Source organism: Xyrauchen texanus, chromosome 10 (genome assembly GCF_025860055.1).
Source record: "Xyrauchen texanus isolate HMW12.3.18 chromosome 10, RBS_HiC_50CHRs, whole genome shotgun sequence".
Lineage (NCBI taxonomy): Eukaryota > Metazoa > Chordata > Actinopteri > Cypriniformes > Catostomidae > Xyrauchen > Xyrauchen texanus.
Genome location: NC_068285.1, coordinates 43,033,359 through 43,054,624, shown reverse-complemented (window position 1 = coordinate 43,054,624; position 21,266 = coordinate 43,033,359). Strand labels below are relative to the sequence as shown.

The window sequence follows — 21,266 nt, the reverse complement described above, 5'->3', positions numbered from 1 at the left end:
TGGCGTCTGATACATTTCTGACTCTCAAAATTGACTACACAACTGTAAGGAGTCCAAACATCCGCAGTGCGGCGGCGTGGGTATTGTCGTTCCCAAAACGCTAAATCAGCGCAGCATTAAAGTGTAGCTTTGGTTGCCCCAGCACTGCTCTCCAGACAAAATACCTGACGATGCACCTTTGGCGCATCTATTTATAGCCCCTGGTACTGGCACATCCTGATGATGTCACCGGCAGAGGCTGTACATTCTAGTCAATTTCATTGATGTTTTGCACACATATTCACAGCTGGTCACTCCTAAAGACGTTCCCAAAGCGCTAAATCATTGCAACATCTCGTTCCGCTTTTTCAGGGAACAGGGGTTACAGTTAAGTAACCAGAGACATTCTGTGGGAGTAGGTAAAACAAAAGAAAAAAAAAGAAAGAATTTTCTAAACTGGAAAAGATACAAAGTGTATGCTCAAGATCACATGCACCAATGAGAGGTATGGCTACTAGTTCATGCAACCTAATTCTGTTGACATGAGTAGCACAACCAGAGTCCTTGCATTTGTGCTTCACCAGTCTTGGCTTGAACCACCTGTGTTTGCAGGAGACAGGAAAATAAACCCTGACGACTGCCTTCAGTCAGTGAATATTTATAGAACATCTCTGGACTTGATAGATGCCCAAATTCTTCTTAAATTGCCACGTTTTCTGGCGAAGGAACCTAAAAAGTGGTTTACTGTTCTTGATGCATACATGGGCTCTGTGATGGGTTCTGTGATCTCTTCAAGAAGGTCTTCCTGCCTTCTGACAACCAAGAACAGATACTGAGAGGAATCCTGGACCACATTAAAATGCCCAAAGAACCTCTCCCTACCTATGTGGCCCTTATGCTGAATGAGTTCAAATAGCTGAAAACCCCTCCTCCTGAGCAGGAACAAATAGAGCTTATATGTAAACATGCTCTTGAGAAATATAGAGTTGCACTTTATGTGTCTTCTGTCTCCTTATTAATGGATCTTCTCTTGAGGGCTTATGAGCTTCATGTGGTTCTGGGACTGAGCGGCCAGTACCCATCTACATTGCTAAACCAACTCCTGACAAAGAGACCTACTGTTTCAAATCTAAATCTAATCTAAGGCTCATATTAGCCCTTGTGCCTGGAGAGGACTCCACAACATAGTCTTCCAATCGCCTATACTTGCGCCTGTTAACAGTTTGGGTCTCTGACAGATTGTTGGCCTCAGTAATGGCTTTTGGCTCTTCGTAAATGTTCTGTGCTCTTTGCTCACTATGCAATGATTTTAGCGTTTCAAGGACAGCATCTTTGTAAAGTGTTGCTTGTGCCAAGTCTAGATAATTTTTCTGAAGGTATTTATGGGACATTTCTGTGGTGGACAGCATTCTCTTAAACATCACAAGCATATAAACACTTAAAAATCTTGACAGCAGTTTTGACAGCAGTCCAACTGCTGTGGATGTTTCAATTTCTTCTAGGCACCTTAAAACTGCTGTGAGATTGACAATCACAGCATTGACTGATCGCAGCTGGCATGCCCTCGTCAACTGAAAAAGTTCACTCTCCACTAAGCCAAGGACTGTCTGCATGTCAGTGAAAGCCTGATGATTGACAAGAAAATGCTGCATGTAAACTGCTTCTAGGAGTTTGTTATGGAAACGAGCCTGAACTCCACCAACTGAACCACTCATAACTGATGCCCCATCATAGGCTTGAGCCACACATCAAAGGTCATTAAGGCCGTTGGATTCTAGCACATGTTCAATTGTATCTGTGATTGACATCACATCAAAACCATTGAGGCTGCAAAATTCAAGGAAACGCTCTTTGACTGTGCTATCGGCTCCAACATAGCGCACACAAACTGCAAGCTGTTAAACATGGCTTTCCCTGCATACATTTTTGACTTCTTAATCTCATTAATAATGCTTGCAGTAACTTCCTCTGGACACCATTGAATCATCTCATTCTGTGAGGAAGGAGAGCGATAAGTGGAATGAGATGGAGCTTTGTAGTTTTGGAGAAAAGGGTCAAATTCCTGCAGGAGTTTCATCATTTCAATGAAGTTTCCCTGATTTTCACAGGACTCTGTTTCATTATGACCACGGAAAACAATGCCTTGCTGTTCCAAGAATCTATTGACAGCTACAAATCAACAGAGGTATTCTCGCCTTTCAGTAATCTGTCCAGCTTGTGCCACATTCATTTTCTCAATGACACTGCCTTGTATCAATCTGGCTTTGTAAGACTTCCAATTAACCATTGAAGCTTTGTGTACTGAAGTTTTTCATGGTCTCTGAAGCTGTTTAATGCTCATTTCAAATTGGAAAATCCAGTGGTGGCAATAGTATCCTTGTTAACTCTAGACACTTGCTTCCCAAACAGCCTGCATGAGGAGCAGAATGCAGAATGTCTGCTTACAGAATATTCTAGCCACTCTAATGAATCAAACCATTTCTGCTGGAAAGACCTTCTTTGCAGTCCAAAGCTAGTGAGTGGATGTTATTTAAGTTTTGACCTTTCAGGGCCTGTCTGCAAAGTCCCTAAATCCTCTACTCTGCTGTCCTCCAATAAATCGTCCTCTCTCCACTCAAACTCATTTGTGATGCAAAAAGGACAGGTCTGGACAAGTAAGTTTTAAAACAAAAGTTTAAAAGAAAATCTCAAGTATCACAGGATTATGCTTTAAAATAAACACTAGAAAGGGAGGGAAGTTTAAAAGCAGTAACTTCAAAAATTCAATTAGCATAAAAGCCCATTTAAACTGAAGGAAGACTAGATATGTGTAACCATCTGTGATGATGTTTTGATGATTTTTGGCTGGAATTTTCTTTTATTTTGGCATACAGATTGCAATACATAGTTAATCTTTTTATATATTTTTCAGGAAGGCAAAATAGTGGTATTTCAATATAGCCTAAATGTATTTTGACCAATTGAATGATGGTTGATAAATGATATGCCAAAATAAGTTAAAGTGAAAATATGTATCATTATAGTCTAACTGCAGGTAGCCTACACTCCACAAAATTAACCTGTTTAATATTGACAATGCATTTAGCTAAATCCATTCCAATGCAGTCTACAAACATGAGGAGGATTCAAATTTTAGTTATTCAAAAGTTCATTCATTGACTTTCTCTGACACACAAAGTGACACCAAATAATTGTTACCAGTTTCCATGCCTGATTCAGCTGCAGCTGGATCCTCACGTTCAACATTGCTACCCTCTGCAAAACCATGAAGTCAAATTAAGTTCACAAAACGGCGATTAGCTTGCCCAGCTTGGGTATGTTCATTTCAGCTGCCCAGTTTGTAGTTAACGTTAGTTAGCTTGGCAATAGAAACTAACGTCCTAGATCCTTGCAAATAACCTAATACATATTTCTGGTTAATGACTGAGTTAGTAGATTGTACTGTAGGCTATCTACTTATACCTACTTAACCTTATAACAATAAGCTGCCTACTTTAAGGGTAATGTTAGTTTGCTAGTTACTAGCATACGTGGACTAGCACACCCCATGCAGACCATTTTTTCAACTGATTTGATTTACTTTTTTGAGGAACACCTGGATAAACCACAATGAGAGACAGGTGTCACCCACTGGCTATGGGAATTATGATTAAAATGTAGGCTATTTCTCTACAACATTTACACTTATTTCAAAATTTTGGACATTTGGACGTCCTTGACAAGCCCACAAGTTTAAAAACATTAAGCTAAACATGTAGGTAAAATAAATCCTTACCATTACTCTTCTTTTCGATAAAGTCCAAAAAGCTGCATTGATTTTTTCTCCTCCAGAGTGACCCAAGCTGCCCCTCTCTAGTAGAAAGAGGAGGGGGTCACATCGCGTGAACTTCAAACTAATTGTAGCAATATTATTGTGAGTAGCCTACGTTTTTCGAAGACCATGAAGATTATTGCATATTTATACAGAAAATATTTTTGTTGTTGTTGTTGTGCTGCACATAGACATTGTGTTGCCTACATTTAAAATTACATTTTACATCCAAACCCTGTTCATACTTAAAAGAATGATGTTGCATTTGTGTAAGATAGTGCCTGCCAATATGCCACAGATCTCCTCAAAAACAGTTTGACACCAGCACATGTTCTATGATTCTCTGAATTCACACTCCTTTTCTTTATCCATGCTGATGCCTGTGATGCAGGACTTGGAGCTGGTTTGATGCAGAGAGATAAAGAAGGCAAAAAAAAAAAAAAATGGTGGCGTATGCAAGTCTAGCCCTGTATAAGGCTGAGAACCCATGTTCCACTCTGGAACATGGAGCGTTTGGCCATTTTTTGGGTCGTCAAACACTTCCAGCCTTGAAGGTCTGTGACCATCTTCACAGACCATAGTGGCCTTAATTGGCAAATGCCCAATGCAAATCCTACTACCCAGCTGGCTCGATGGTCTCTCCGCTTTCAGGACTTTGATTTAGACATTGTTCACAAACCTGGGGTGCAAAACATGGTACCCGATGCTCTGTCTTGAAACTCCCTCAATAGTACAGAGCTCCCAGTGGACCTCCTTCCAGACTATACTGTGATTGCAGATGGATCTCACTTAAGGCAGTTGCAACAATGTAACACAGTCACAGTCACAACTCATCCGTAAAATTGAGGACACAACTGAGGAAGAGAAAAATTTACTCTTTTCAGCACTCCATTCATGATGGGCTACTGTACTTTAAGAAGCTAAAGCCCAAGTTGCGGACAGCATTTTTTTACATTTTATGCATTTGGCAGATGCTTTTATCCAAAGCAACTTACAGTGCAGTTATTACAGGGACAATCCCCCTGGAGCAACCTGGAGTTAAGTGCCTTGCTCAAGGCCCAACAGTGGCATCTTGGTGGTGCTGGGGCTTGAACTCTGAAAACTGCCATTCGTGCATATGTCAGTGATAAACACACTGCTTTGGACTGGTACATCCCACAAATCTGCATTGCATTGAGAATGGCACCACATGAAAGTCTACTGTAAGCCCATCCATGTTGTATGGACAAGAGATGAACACCCCGCACTGGATTTGATCTCTCAGCCTTCCTATAATAACACTGACAAGCCTGGCATTCCCTACCCTGAAAACCTGAGGTTATCACTGAAGGAAGCACATGATCACGCAAGGGCAGTTCTTGTCACGACACACAGAAACTTTACTATGACACAAGACATTGTTCAGTTTCCTACGAATTAGATGACCTCATCAGAGTAAAAACCCATCCAAAATCAGATGCTCTGGCCAATTTCACAGCCAAGCTGGCACCGCTGTACACGGATCCATATCGTGTCACTCAAAAGCTATCGGATGTGAATTACAGACTTGTGAATCTGGATACAGGAGAGGATGCTGGTGTCTTCCATGTAGTAAACAGGCAGCCTTTCCACACATGGAACTCAAGCAGTGGGCACATACAAAATGAGCCTATGGAAGAAAATGAGAGCATTGATGAAAGATGGAAGGACAGTTTGCCACAGGATAAAGCAAATTAAACTTCTGCCATTTATGGATCTGCAGAGACTTTTGCTGAAAGTGTTTACCTGACAATGACAGAGATGGTTTTGTTAAACTACCTGACATAAAGTTTGACATATCTACCCAGAACACTGACGTAATTGACAGTGATATTGACCTTCAGGGCAGTCGTTTGCCCATCACTGTATGTCATGGGAGAAAAAGTCAGTCACACATAGGAGTAGGATAAATTGAGAATCACAATTTGTTTTTGTTTCAAATAGAGATCACGATTCTGAACAGACAACAAGGGATGGAAAAATTAAGTCTCTTGAACGTTTTCTCTGATTGTTTTGGGAAAAGATTAAAAGAATCAGGAGTGTCAAAAACAGTGCCATCTTGTGGCAGGTTAAATTTATAGCAGCCATAAAATCGAGATCGCAGCTCCGATGTTTTATCAATTTTATCTGATAAATGTGTTAACAACAACAACAACAACAACAATAATAATAAGACCAACAGAGGCAAGTAGCCTATATGGCTTATTATAAGGTTTTTATACTTATGTACTTATATTTATATTTATGGGGTTTGTATGGCAGAATGTACAGTATGATAATGTAATATATATGACTTGAACTTCCATAAACCCATAGAGTAGTGGTCTTGTGTTAAACATTTCAACACACAAAGTGAAGCATTCACGTGACTGGAAAGAAAGTGATGCTTCTTTTTCATTGATCACATGTTTCTCTGAAAATGATACACGCTTCGGCACAGAGCTTCATGAGAAATTGCGCTGCAAACTCGATACATGCTTTCAATCTTCAGTGTCATATGTAACATCACTACAGACAACTAATCAAAATAGCATGTAATTCACAAAAGGTTCTGACAAAATGTTAATTGCGGCAGTCTATTTAATTTTTTTTATTTGAATTATTTAAAACATCGGTTTTAATGAATGATTCAATGACTCACTCATAGAGACTTCACTTGTTTCATTACTGGATGATTTAGTGTTTTTGAACGAATCTCTTGAATGAATGATTCAATGACAAACACATTTAGATTTAGCATTATTTGTAAATTCTTGTGTCAGTGAACTAAATTCAGTAATGTTCAGGTTATGGTAATTGTTTCCATTGTTACATTTATAGCCCTTAATTCAATCACTCATGTTGTTGTTGTTGTTTGTTTATTTTTATAGACACCAATAATGACTGGCCAGACCTGTGGACAGCCAAACAAAAAGATGATTTTAAATCCAAGAACCCCTGGTTAGGATACAAAAACAAAAAGATTGGGTAAGTTTAGGTAGATTGTTAGTTTTGGCAGCTTCCAAATCAGTGAACACAGAGAAATATACAGTGTGTGTGTTTGTGTGCTTGTAAGTATGTAGGTTAAATGGACACTACACACATACAAATATGAATAGAGTAGTTACATTGTTTGTTTATGCTTCACAGGATGTCTGGTCTGTAGCAGTGTGAACTCCATTGGAATCATCAAGGAGCAAGGTGTAGCTCTCGAGAGCGAATGGATGAACTTGGAAATTCAAGTGTCTGGCCAGGGAAGTAGAGAGACAAGTCTGTCAGTCTTGAGAAATAAGGTGAGGAAACGTGCTTTGCCTAAGACCCACACTCAAGTTGTGAAGATGGCAGAACAACAGAAAGAAGCGGTCACTGAGAATGTGGTGGAGGCTATGACTGAGTCCTACATGAAGGAAACCGAAGCTGTGTTTCGAACAGCCTACCATTTGGCCAAAAAGAATAGACCCTTTTCTGACAATGAGAGCCTCATTGAGCTGCAGGAATTGAACGTTATAAAGATGGGCTCAATACTTCTTTCACGTTACAGTGCAAGAGTCATTCTATGAAACGGGTGCCATTTGGATCTGCAACGTTTGATGAGATGCATAAGGCACAAAAAATGTCCCAAAGTGTGCTTCCAAAGCTTAAAGTTATTAATTATAATGTTCTGGTTAACATCATAAATGATATGATATGATTCTTAAAGAGTAACATTTTATTTGTAATCATTTTTCATTAGTATATAGCCAATATCACATGTCCGTGTTGACCAACATAACATTTGCATCCAAAATATCACCAAATAAGTTATAGATTTTTTTCAAACATTTATTATTTTTATGGTTTATATGTGTGTCCCTGTTTACATAAGATATATTTATTCAAAATAAACCTTATTTTTGGTAAATATTTTATGATTTGTGTGCGTCCCTCAGTTTGACTTACCTCCCCGTCATACTAACTTGTTTTATCTATAAATAATGTACTGTTGCTTTAAATGACATCACAAAGCAGAAGTGACATCATTTGAGCCTTGTAGCCACCAAGAACAAAAGCAGGCAAGTACTGACATTCTTTCACATTGTTTATTTGTTGCTTTTTCATGTTAGGCAGGGTCCGTCAAGCTCAAACCAACCACCCCGTCATGCAAAATAGATAGGGCAAATATTTTTTATAAAACATATTACATTATTAATGCAAAGAAAATTATATTTCTGATTGAATGCATTTATGCTAGTTGAGAAACTTGATCACAAGTGAGATTTGCAGCAATTTTGGGGTGAAATTTACTACCCCGTCACATATTTTATTGTGACATGGTGGTAAGGGATGTGATGGGGTGGTTCTGCTTCCCATTTGAATGTGAGGATGTGTGAAATCAAAGATTCTAATATAGGCTAATCAATTTATTTTCCGTTAACTTAACCCTGTTTGGTTCATTCACTCACTCACTCACTCACTATATCACTCACACTCTCTCTCTCACTCACTCACTATCACTTTCAGTCACTCACTATGTCACTCACTCACTCACATCACTTTAGCTCCATCATGGCTCCATTAAGCGCTGCTGAGAGACAACGGCGATGCCATGCACGTCGGAATGCTGATCCTGAGAGTAGGCAAAAATATCTAGAGAGTGAGCATCAGAGATGGAGACGGGATGTAGAGCAATGGAAGAAAAAAAGGAGATTAGTGATCTAAGTGAGCGACACAGTCTGGACACCTTTCCTCTGAGTCCAGATCCTGTCCAACAGTCAAAGCAGCAATTAGGATCTTCAATGTCAGGGTAGTGCGCAGTTAGGATTATAAATAAATGGACACATGTAGAGAATAAGAAGCAGGCCTATCGTTGATGAGTAATTGTTTTTACATATGGTGTACATGACTTAAACCCCAAGTTACCAGTAGATTTTTGTTTTTTTTCAAGCAACATAAAGAAGGAAAGCGTATTTCCAGGAAGAACAGGGATACACTACGCTAAGAAATTGAAAAACTAAAGAAATCCCTTGAGAAGGAAAGAAAACGTGCTGACAAATACAGAAAAAGATATAAGTGCTTAAATAAGAATGACTTTCCTCATTCAAATATAAATAAATGAACTAAAACAGGCAGAGTAAGCTTCAAAATCAGAAAAACAATACTCTATCATGAAGCCTTGATTGAAGGCATAAAGAATAAGTACTGTAAAGCAAGAAAAGAAAAAGAAAAACAACTAATAGTAAAGGTAACAGAGGGGAGGATTGTAAAGAAGTACAGGCTACAAGGATTTGCAGTAAATCCCCTCGGATTTTCAAAGAAGCGTCGCAGTGTTCAGAGTGAAGACCTCTGTTCCACCAACAGAAATCCCACAAACAGGTTCAATGCTGCTTTCAAGTCCAAAGTCAAAACCTTCTTCACCCAAGATGACAACAGTCAGATAACGACTGGACGAAATCAAACAATAACCAGGAACAAGGTGAAGAAGCAGAAAAGGTTTCTGGTTGACACAATTAAAAATCTTCACAAACACAAACAACACATCATACTCCCTTTTCTGTAAGCTTCGCCCATTTTGGGTTGTACATCCCACTCTCCCTGAAGGGAACACATGTCTGTGCAAGATCCATGACAATCTCAGATTTGTCATTGAGAAGTTGCATAATTTGAGGCTCATAGATACTGCAGATCTCAAGAGTTTGACTAAAATGATAACCTGTGACATCTCCAGGAAAATGTGCATGTATGATGAGTGCGAGGAATGCAAAGACAAGACTGTTCAGCTATCCAGATTTGATGGCTCAGTAAAGGTTGCATTCACTCAATGGGCCACAGCAGAGAAAGCAAGGGAAGATGCGAGGGAGGGTCCTACCACTGTTAAGATCACAGTGAAGAAAACAATGGAGGACACACAAAACAATCTTAATGGAGTTATTCCACACTCTTCTTCATAAATTCAAAAGACACACATTCAACATAAATCAACAGTGCTCCTACTGCAGAGAGTTGAAAAAGATCCTGTCAAAAGAGGAGGCAGTGATCCACATTGACTTCTCTGAAAATTACACATGCAAATAGAGCTCAGAGATTCAAGCTGTCCACTTTAGCTACTCTGCACACTGGTGTTTTGTACATACTGTAGGTGGTGAAAAAGAGCCCATCTGTTTTAGCACAGTGTCACCCTCCAAACACAAAAGCCCCCCAGCTATATGGGAACACATGAATCCGGTGCTGAATTATCTACAAGCCACATACCCACATGTATCTTTTCTACACTTTCTGAATGATGGACACAATACAAACAGAAAGGTAATTTCTTCCTTTTCAGCACAGAGCTCGCAAAACGAGGTCTGAAAGGTGGTAAGGAGGCAAGCCATGGCAAGGGGGCAACTGACGGTGTTGGGGGAACCTGGAAAAGAACAGCAGACAAGCTGGTGCCCAATGGCCGTGACATACCCAATGCCCATGAGCTATATAAGGCCCTCACGGAAACATCTACAACTGTTAACTTGTTTTATGTAGCATCTGAATCAGTGGAGCTGGCAATGGAAAAGATGACTGGCCAGATTCCACCAGTGCCATCCACAATGAAAACCCACCAAGTCAAGTCAAGTGGGTTTTATTGTCGTTTCAACCATATACAGTTAGTACAGTACACAGCGAAACGAGACAACGTTCCTCCAGGACCATGGTGCTACATAAAAACAACATAGGACAAACACAGAACCACATGAGACTACACAACTAAATAAAATACCTATATAACCAAGTGGTCACATTCACTCCAGAAGAAATCCTTTACCAGGAAGTTAGTTGCGTGTGCTCCATGCAAAAGCAGCTGAGATGTCAGTCCTTCACCACACAGCATTTCAATTTTAACAAGACCCAAAACGTGCCAACAGAAACAATTGCTTGGGAAAGTGGACATCTCATTGGAAAGTGGTGTGTGCTTATCCTGGGATCATCATGGATACAGATGAAACACATGCCCTTGTCAAATGTATGCACTGTGTTGGTGCCAACAGGTTCTTCTGGCCTCTAAGAGATGACTTCCTGTGGTAACTCTTTGGTGATGTGCTCAAATTATTCAAGCACCACAGCCTGTGGCATACCGCCACATGGAAATCCAGAGGGATTTGTGAATGCGACTCTCCCAGTCACTGTTATGATGCTCTTTTCAGTTTTTCAGAGCATAACCAAAGATTTCCATTACATCTCCAATTTGAATGTTTCCCCTCCCCCAGTTTTATAAAGTTTAAAACCAGCAGATCATACAGAGAAACACATTGTCCATACCAGCCTGTCACAGTTAACCACCCTGTCACATCAGTGACCACCCCGTCACAGGGTAATTTTGTTGGAAAGGCAAATTTTATGGAAAGGAAATGAAATGTTACATAAATTAATGTTGAATGATGTTCTTGTTGTGTGGACTAATAAAATAAATGTAACTTTATTTATATTTTTTAAGTGAATTTGGTTTTTTGTACAAACAATGAGGCCATTGAAATGTCGAATTACTATTTCAAGATTAAAAATCTATGAATGAAAAAAATTATTAAATTACAGACTTTCTAGTGATGGTTTCCAAAAAAGGGACATTTTACTATTAGATTTAAAAATCTATTTCTTGTTTTACTACTCTAATGGCGTACATTTTGTCCGTAACGGTGTGGTACAAGAAAGGCTCCCTTGCCTGAATAAAAAGGATAATATTAATAAGGATTTTGTGCCTGAGGTGGGAAAATATGTTTTTTTGGAGGATTAGTGTATCTTTCAAGTTGTAAGCTTTAAAAAAAAAAGTTTGTTCTTAATGAAAATTTTGAAAATTGCAGTGGAAATCGCACCCGTTTTGTAGAATGACTCGCAACACAAATAACTAAACATGTTGCATTGAGATGCAGAGCACAATCGTCAGTAGCATAATAGCATCATCGAGTAAGTTAGCCATCCTAATTGACAAGGCCTCTTCTTTAAGTCACAAAGCTGTCATGACATTTTCAGTTAAAGCATCAGTTCAAGACGAAGAAAGCCTTGAATTAATATTCCTTGAGCTTATTGAACTGGAAAATCAGAGTGCAGATGGCATAGTAGAGGGTTTACTCACTGTTTAACTAATGCTGGCTTTTCAGAAGAATTGCTTCTTGAAAACTGGGTAACATTTGTCACTGATGGCGCCAGCGTCATGTTAGCCAGGTTGACCTTGAGTTTCTTATAGGATGCAGTTGATTAGGTAAACTCTGTCAATCACTTTAAAGCTTTTATGCAAAAGCTATATTCTCTGTATAGTACGTCAAATAAAAATGAGCATGAACTCAAAGATGAAGTAGGCTCACAACTTCTTCGCATTGGCAGAGTCTTGGATGTACGCTGGGTGGCCAGTAGCTTTCGGACTGTTCATGCTGTTTGGACATCAGTGGGAGCACTTGTGCAGCACTTTAAGAATGATTGTTCTGATGAGAGGAGGTCCAACAATGAGAAGCAAATATACAGAGGTTTATTGGACCGTGTTCAAAGTCATGAATTTCTTTGTGACCTTGGGCTCATTTATGACACACTGCATAATCTAAATGTCCTGTCACAGGAGCTTCAGGCTCATTCTATAACTCTCCTCAGAGCAGATCGTCAGCTGAAATGCACAATCAGATTAATACATTAATTTAAAGAGAGTCCAGGTGTGAAAAACAGTGAGGCCTTAGAAGCAAAAGAGAGTGGAGTGTATCGATCTATAGCCTTGAAAAGAAATTCAATGCTCAAGTCTATCATTCCAGGCCAGTTCTTACAAAGCCTTGTTAACAATCTTGAGCCACGCTGGTCTTTCGAATACGAGACCATCAAGGACCTCAGCATCCTTGCTCAGAGTAAATGGCTATCAAGTTAAGCGACTGTGCAAGCGATTTAACTTGTGTACAGACCAAGCACTGAATGGGATGCAGGACCTACTGGAAGACCCCAACAGTGAGCCCAATGACCTAATGACCTCATTAACTTAATGGATAATCAAAATCTCCTCAAAACTCCCTGTCAGCACAGAAGAGTGTAAAAGGTTACTTTAGCCTTATGAACAATATCAGCACAGAAAAAATGGCTGTCCTACTGGCCTCAAACATATCAAACTTAATGATGATTAATATCAACGGACCCTCTACTTCAAAGTTTGATCCTAGAAAGTATACAAGGACCTGGTTGAAGAGTCACCGGGCTGCCTCCTCTGTGCGTTCTAGACAATGCAGTGTGAAAACCCCTGCAGAGAGCAAGTCTGTCTGGAATAAACTGTAGTACAGGGGTAGACAGGCTGTTGACAGGTTTCAAAACCTGCCCTGGCAATAAATATTGTGTTCAAAATCAGTTATTTTTATTTCGTATTTATACTTACCTACCTGAAGTTAAGACCCTTGAGCCAAAAACATGAGGACTTATTTAGAAACCCTACAGTGGGTTGAGAGAGTATTTCACTGTGGTTTTCATAAATATGTTGTAAAATGTATATAGTTTTGTTCATTATATTTAACTAAATATTGTTATTTTAACATATTATTTTGAATATATTGTTGACTTCTTTGAATGATGATGATATTTCAATGTTTGTTAAAAATAAACTAATCTATGACTGAAACACCATGCTTGCATCATCTTGAAAATATCTTATATTCATGCATTAGGCCTGTGTAGGACCAGTAATATTTGCAAAATGCCCCTTAAACTTTTAATGGTGGCACATTGCACCACTCTCTGTTGCAAATCAGCTGTTCCAAGAGATAGTTTACAAAAGAAACAAATGGCACAGACTACTTTCAAAGTTAGAGAATAGTTGTCCAATTTTCATGTGCGTATGGAGTAAGGAATAAGGAATAGTTCACTCAAAATTCATAATTATGTAGTTGTTTCTTCCTATAGTCTTTGGGCCAGTATTGATGGTAAAATCTGCACCTCTTCTGTAGCTAATATTAATTTCATAATGATCCATACTCTGTGAAGTCAAGCAGCAGAAGTTAAGTGACAATGTGCAACTACTACTGGCCCATTTTGGGGTGAACTAAATATGCAAGACTAGTCTTCCATGTCACTGTTTATAACACAGGGCGTTCATCCTTTGCTGGGCCGGTTTAAAAAAAAAATGGGGGGCATAAATTAAGAGTATACCCATTTCTCCAGGCACCACTACACCACTGTCTGTACCTGATTAATACATTTCTTCTGTGATTCTAACAAATTTCTACTGACCATGTGTGGGAGCTGGAAAGTTGTATCTGTTCCTGTGTTGGCTGGGGACAGCCTTTGTTTACCTGGGGGGATTATGTAACAGTTGGTAATGTGACTCGCATTTGTGTATGCACGGCACCTTTAAGACTCTAGCCTTTCTCATTTGCATACATTACATGCAGGGTATTGTAATGCTGTGCGTGTGTGTGTGTGTGTGTGTGTGTGTGTGTGTGTGTGTGTGAGCGTGTATTTATCACTTTGTGGGGACCAAATGTACCCATAAGGATAGTAAAACCCGAAATTTTTGACCTTGTGGGGACATTTTGTCGGTCCCCATGAGGAAAACAGCTTATAAATCATACTAAATTATGTTTTTTGAAAATGTAAAAATGCAGAATGTTTTCTGTGAGGGTTAGGTTTAGGGGTAGGGTTAGGTTTAGGGGATAGAATATAAAGTTTGTACAGTATAAAAACCATTATGTCTATGGAAAGTCCCCATAAAACATGGAAACACTACGTGTATGTGTGTGTGTGTGTGTGTGTGTGTGTGTGTGTGTGTGTGTGTTCCCAGAACATGTGTACAGGTGAAGAGTAATGGCGACAAATCTTCTCTGCTTTACTGATGCAACCCCTTTTATTTCTTTATTTTATTTGTGATGCTCAGTGAGTGCCATTTACTTTACTCTGTCTTTTCATTTTCATGTATGAAGAGAGGTTGTGACTACGAATCAGCCAGTAAATGTGTGGAATATGAATACCTGCCGCCTGGCTCTCTGTTTCTTAAGTTGACCAACAGGTTTAACACTCAACTTTCTCTGGGTAAAAGCGTTACAACCTATCCATAAATCTAAACCTAACCATAACCACAAAGTTTGTAAAATCATTAAATATACAGCAAATAAAAATGTATACCGCCGTATCAGTAGGTGGAAACAGTGAGGAGAAATGTAATAAAGAGAAGAGGAGAAGAAGCTAGCGGTATGCTAAGCTAATAGACCAACCAATTAGCCTATAAGCTAACTGGACAAAACAGAACAGATAAACATTTTTATATATATTAATGTAATTTTTTATTATTGTACTAGCACATTCAGGACTAGAGTAAAGAGCACTTCCACAAAATGTCATATAAATCAAGCTCAGTCTGAGATGATTTGGTTCAGTTTACCATTTATATCTTCTGTTTAAGTGACATATAATTTCAAAGTTGTTCTTTGTCACATTTAAAGAGTTAAGAGAAAATTAATCATAGTGATTGCATAGGATTCAAAAAGTTCTTGTAGCCAATAGAATCGCTTGATGATCCAAAGGGGGCGTTACATGTAGTGCGCATGAAGTGGGTGCAGAGAGATACACTTGGACAAAGTGGCAAAACTCATGAATATTAATTAGGTTATGTGTTTTGATAAAGCGTCATTCTTAATGACTTATTCAAGTGCTCTAATAAATATTGCAAATTAATTTTATAACTAACTAGATCCATACTGTCGGTACTGGGATTTTGTTAGTCAGAGGATAAGATCAGTAAATGGTCTGCACTTATATAGCGCCTTTTTAACCTTTTCGGTATTCAAAGCGCTTTACGCTGTTGACTCGTTCACCCATTCACACACACATTCATACACCAATGGCAGCAGAGCTGCTATGTAAGGTGCTAGCCTGCCATTGGGAGCAACTTGGGGTTCAGTGTCTTGCCCAAGGACACTTCGGCATGTGGAGTCGTGTGGGCCGGGATTTGAACCACCAACCCTGCAATTAGTGGCCGACCCGCTCTACCAACTGAGCCACAGCCGCCCCAAATCAGTAGGCTAAGACATGCACCAGAATGACTGATTGGACTCATAGTAAAGTTTTTGCATCTTGTTCAACACAGTCTCACTTCGAAGTCATACTAACACAAACTAACCAAGTGGCTAAATCATAGATATTGTATGAGCTGGGTCATATGAAAAAATATGTTTGCTACTCGAATTAAAAAAGCATGACGCAACTCTCGTACAGATATAGAATACATTGTGATATTTAGCAACAGTTAAGACAGCACTGGCTGGAATGACTACTTACCAATAACGGACACAGGTAAACTGTTGCCAAGTATTTTGTCACGCTTCTTGAATGAGAGTAACAATCATAAGTTTTCGTACTATTCATAGTTTTTGTACTAAATCATAATATTATGATTTAGCCACTTGGTTAATTCGTATACATTAATACGACTTCGACGTGTGACTCCGTTGTCTCGTTCAAGGAGTTCTGGGTTCTATTCCACCTTGATATAGATTTTTTATTTAATAAACGTAGATTGTGATTTAACTGGAAAGAAACGCAAGGTGCGGAGTGAGTAGATGCACAAAAGAACATCGCCAACAGAGGAATCATTTTTGGATCCCAAAGGAAACTGGTGTTTGGCATGTACTGGTCATTGAAGCTGCTAGTTCAGGAACTGTGAGGAGTCTGTTTCTCAAACTAGAGACTCTAATGTACTTGACTTCTTGTTGTTGTGTATCTGGGCCATCCACTTCTCTCTCTACCCTGGTTGATCCAGTTGTATTTCTTCTTTCAAAACAGTAGTGCATTGCTCCATCTCTTACAAAAAGAGACTGATGTATTTCTGGAGAAATGTTTCTTTTTGACCATTTTTTAAAGAAAAAGACACTATAATGCTGTTCACAAATCTAAAGGTGCCCTTTTGATGACTGGATTAAGTGAGGGAGCAGAGATGAGACAAATGCATTAAAGCCCTATAACAAATAAAGACAGTGTTGTTACCAGGGTAATACCATGGTACTGAATGATTATATTAATTGATACTACCGTCATGGTACTCCAAGTTTTATTATGACACGTGTCATAAACATGGGGTTTCACAGACTAATAAATGTAATACCATGGTGCCTTTTCACAAATATGACAGAATAGGCTATTACTTGTGATAAAGGGGGGACAAAAATGAATAATTATGTATGCTCAAAAAGAAAAGAAATTAGTTAAGTGTATATATAATATATATTATCTTACATGAAGCAGGACAGGACAGGTCACCTCATTGGGGCTGACGTGTTGCGATGACCCACAGAACACAACTGAATGCAATGGTAACTGAGAATCTCATCGGAAAAAGTAGTATATATAGTGTGGGTGTATATTCAGTGCATCCAGAAAGTATTCACAGCGCTTAACTTTTTCCACATTTTGTTATGTTACAGCCTTATTCCAATATGGATTATATTAATTATTTCTCAATTCTACAAACAATACCCCATAATGACAACGTGAAAGTCTGTTTGAAATCTTTGAATTTTATAAATACATTTTAAATAAATCACATGTACATGTGAGTCTAGACCATGGGCCTACGGTTTCTTATATCAAACTGTGGTTCTAAACATCTAATCAATTTAAACTGCTGAAGCATGTCATAGAAAAACAACTTTGTACACCAGAGAGCCAATCAACGATATACCGAAGATGTTTTTCTTCAAACATGTGTATTACTTCAACTTTTACCAGATCAAGCTCCCTATATTGTAGTCACCAACTGACTTTGTTTTTGTTTTGTTTTTTGGTACAGCTTTGAAAGGACAATTTTAGGGATGCTCAAAACAGTAATTCAACTTTACAATATGGCATCTAGTCCAGATAATATTTTGCAATTGAAAATGAGGCATATATATATATATATATGTGTGCAGACAGTTCAATGGGTTGTAAATGTTAAACATCGTCAATCATGGAGCAGATTAAAAAAAAAAAAAATCATGCTAACGGAACCAGTTGACATAACTCAAGAAAAACACAAGTTTTAAAGTGGATAAACAAGCACAAACTGTGCAATTATCCCTCAAAGCCTACTTTACATTTGCAAAAAAAAAAAAAAAATTCTTACCTTATATAAACTTTATCCAATCTTGTAAATGTTTAACAAACTAAAAAAAAAAAACAGCATAAAGCCCATACTAGCTTAATTACTTTTTATTTCTCATTTTTAATACAGTTTTAAAGTTGACAAGTTCACCATCAAGACACTAAAGTGTATTGCAATTTTTGCATTTCATGTGTAAAGACCTCTACACATTTTCAGTCCTAGGCAGAGAAATGTTGTGCTCACAGCAGAAAAACTGAATCAAGCGCATTCAACCTCATGAAAAGCAGGAACAGAAGCTCAATAAGTGCATATGGTTACAGACATGTGAAGACTTGAGCAGATCACTCACATATGTCCCTATAGGGTGAAGAACACCCTATGATCGCTGCGTTATACAAACCAAGAGCTGCATTTTTGTTTTCTGAATATAGACCCATGATGGAACGTCACTTTAATCTAATTATTATCATTTCTTCACCCAAAAAGAAAAACAAACAGGCCATCAATAGATAAAGAAAAATAAATCTTTGGTCATGTATAAAATCCCCATCAGAATCCCCAGTTATTGTAAATTTCAGTTTTCTGCATCACAGGGGACCTCTTTGGTTTCCTTGTTCTTTCGAACTTCTTCCAATTTCTTGTCCTGGAAATCAAAGCAAAATGTAATTAACTTTTTAAATACACATAAAAAAATAACAGCAATGACACCAGATCATCATTTACCTTTTCTTTGAATTTCTCGGTCATTGCTGCCATTATTGCAGAGCGGTTCTCTTTGTTGGCCTCCATTTTCTGGTTGAGTTTCTCTTCTGCCATCTTGCTGAAGTTGTTGCTTTCTTCTAGAGCTTTCTGAAGCACCTCCTTTTCATGCTCTCGCTTCTCAGCCAAGTGCCTCAGAACCTCTGCTTCATGAGACTAGAGGTAAAAGACCATGTGTATTAGTCGATGACTTTCAGAAGACAGAAATAAAATGATATTATAAGAGCACAAACAACTGGAACAGGCCTAATTTAGAAAAGGAATGGATAGAAGTAGGTCAGACCAATATATATTAGAAAATAAGAGCAGAGCAAATTTGTGCACAAATGCATTCTTAAAAATCGTACTACTAAATTAAATGCAAATCGTCCGATTTAAATAAGTCGCACTACAAACAAATTGGTTCCGATCAAGTTTCATGAATGATGCCTAATGTCTTCTACGATCAATAAGTCCGACTTTTCAAAATGTAGGGAAAATGTAACGAAATGAACCTTGCGTCTCTCCTCTGCGGCTTCAAGTTTCCTCTGGATCTCCTCTAAGGAAAGGTCCTTTTTCTTTGCAGGGGAGAGGGGGAACTCGCTCTTAGCATCTGAAGCAGGACTGCCGAGGAGGACCTCAAACGCTTGCCCCGAGGCACGCTTATCCAACTCCTTAACCTGAATTCCTGAAAACAACCTGTACTTGAAACGGTTGTACACTGCCCAATTTAAAAGCATCTTTGTGCAGATTTGTTGTATATCACCAATCCAACACATCTGCTTATTTTACACCACCATATGAATGCAGTTCTCTTACCACTCAGAGAGGCCATTGTTGCAGAAGAGGACAGGGTCAAAGTAAGCCTGAAAAACAAGGAATGGGCAGCAAATCAGAAAAGTGCAGCACAAATCAGCAGTGTACATCAATCCTAGCTGGTGCTTTTTAACAGAACCACAAATGCCACCCTATTATTCGAAAAACTCAGCGAGAAATAGGGGGAAAAAAAATAAAAAAATACATGTCCGCCCATTAATAAATACATTTAAGAGTTTTGACAGTTCACTACTAAGGACATTCTGGCTGCATCTGAACATAAGCAGCAGACTACATGCTGCCTAATCATTTAATGGCTTTATTGATATCCGTTTTGAATGAATGGAACTCTAAGGAAACTGGTCTCCAGTTTTGAGAAGCACCTTAATTTAATTCTGCCCCCTTAGGCATCATTTTCCCGGTTTTGGACGCAGCATATGTCCCCAAACTACATAGTAAAATCTAAAGGTGGATCAAGTCCAGAATATCTAAAATGCAACGGATTACGAGATGTGCCAGTAATTTGCATCTCTTTTGAAATGCACAAGTGTTGACATGTTATGAATTTGGCGAGCAATGGTTTACAGGCAGCTCTACAGCTTCGCGGGGAAAAACTGGCGCGTTTTCTTCAAAGCACGCGCTAATGTACCCCTCCTCTAAATACTCCAAGCACATGTGAAACCCAAATACATTGGAAGCATTCCATTGCATGACACACACGTCGTTATTGGTTTGCGTTCATCCACTAGAATTAATGGCAATCTTAAACGGACTCCTAAACGCATTTTATGGGGATACAAAGGCGCTTTTAAGAGAACAAATCCAAACAAAGACGGTCAAGCGTCACCGCGTGCTCAGCTCCGCCCTGCTCACTACATGTACTCAACCAAACACACACACATCAAGGAACCATTATGCAACCCATCACTTCTGTACTCTAACATGTTTACGGGTTGTTTCAACGATCATGGCGGCACGTGCATCAAGAACAATGCAATATGAATTACAACCCAGGCAAATCAAGACGGAATTTTAGTCGTTTAACAGGAGCATGAAAAAAAAACCCTTCACCATTTCATCAGAATTGCATGCTATTGTTTTCAAGCAGTATATTAACAGATTCAATGTTCAATATTGGGAGTTCATTCGATAGCCTAAAGGATCTTTTTTAATAAAAGTTACGAAATAAGCATATACATCTGTTAATCCATGCGAGGAAGTCGTCGCGAGTGTTTTGATGCATGCTCTCCGAACAATAACAGACCCATTTTGACTTAAACGATGATCTGCGGGCAATACAAAAATATATTTGCGCATATGAATGCATAGCAAAAATGAATCATACGCGGGTTTTTTTGTTTGTTTGTTTGTTTGTTTTCTTAAAGAGATAACAATGCAGGGACACCCACCTTCAAACAAAAATATCCTGGTGCTGACAAAGCTCGCTTCGCGCCGATTACTCAGCTCAACGCAAGTCAAGTTCGCGCATAAAAGGATCAAATTTGTGTCGTCACATCGTGTTCTTGACGCTCATTGGCTGCATCTCAATTGTTCCCGCGAACTTTTGGGGAATGTAGTTCTGTTTGTGTGTAAACCAAATCACTGTTCATTGCCATCCACATAACTATTGGACTGTTGTATTAAATAGTACAGCCATTACAAAATGAAACAAGTCTGAAACGCTAAACATATATTATTATTATTATTAAAGTATTATTCAGTAAGGTTTTAATACAAGTCATGCTCAATCGACAACATGTATGGTATAATGTTGAAACAACAGATTTTTTTTTTTTTTTTTTTTATGTTTTCTTTTTAAAAAAAATAAAAGGCACAAATCCGGATTGCAGTGAGGCACTTACAATGGAAGTCAATATGGCCAAT

The 21,266-nt window shown here is 38.6% G+C and overlaps 1 protein-coding gene across 1 annotated transcript; it reads right to left on the bottom strand.

Annotated features, from left to right (window-relative positions):
• Positions 1–17,919: 17,919 nt before the first annotated feature.
• LOC127650217 (stathmin-like) lies at positions 17,920–20,863 on the bottom strand. Its single transcript, XM_052135512.1, has 5 exons — positions 20,792–20,863; positions 19,386–19,432; positions 19,082–19,254; positions 18,552–18,743; positions 17,920–18,471 (listed from the first exon to the last, which is right to left on the bottom strand). The coding sequence occupies exons 2-5, from the start codon at positions 19,399–19,401 to the stop codon at positions 18,403–18,405; spliced, it is 450 nt and encodes a 149-aa protein (XP_051991472.1). The 5' UTR covers positions 19,402–19,432; positions 20,792–20,863; the 3' UTR covers positions 17,920–18,402.
• Between the last annotated feature and the right edge of the window lie 403 nt (positions 20,864–21,266).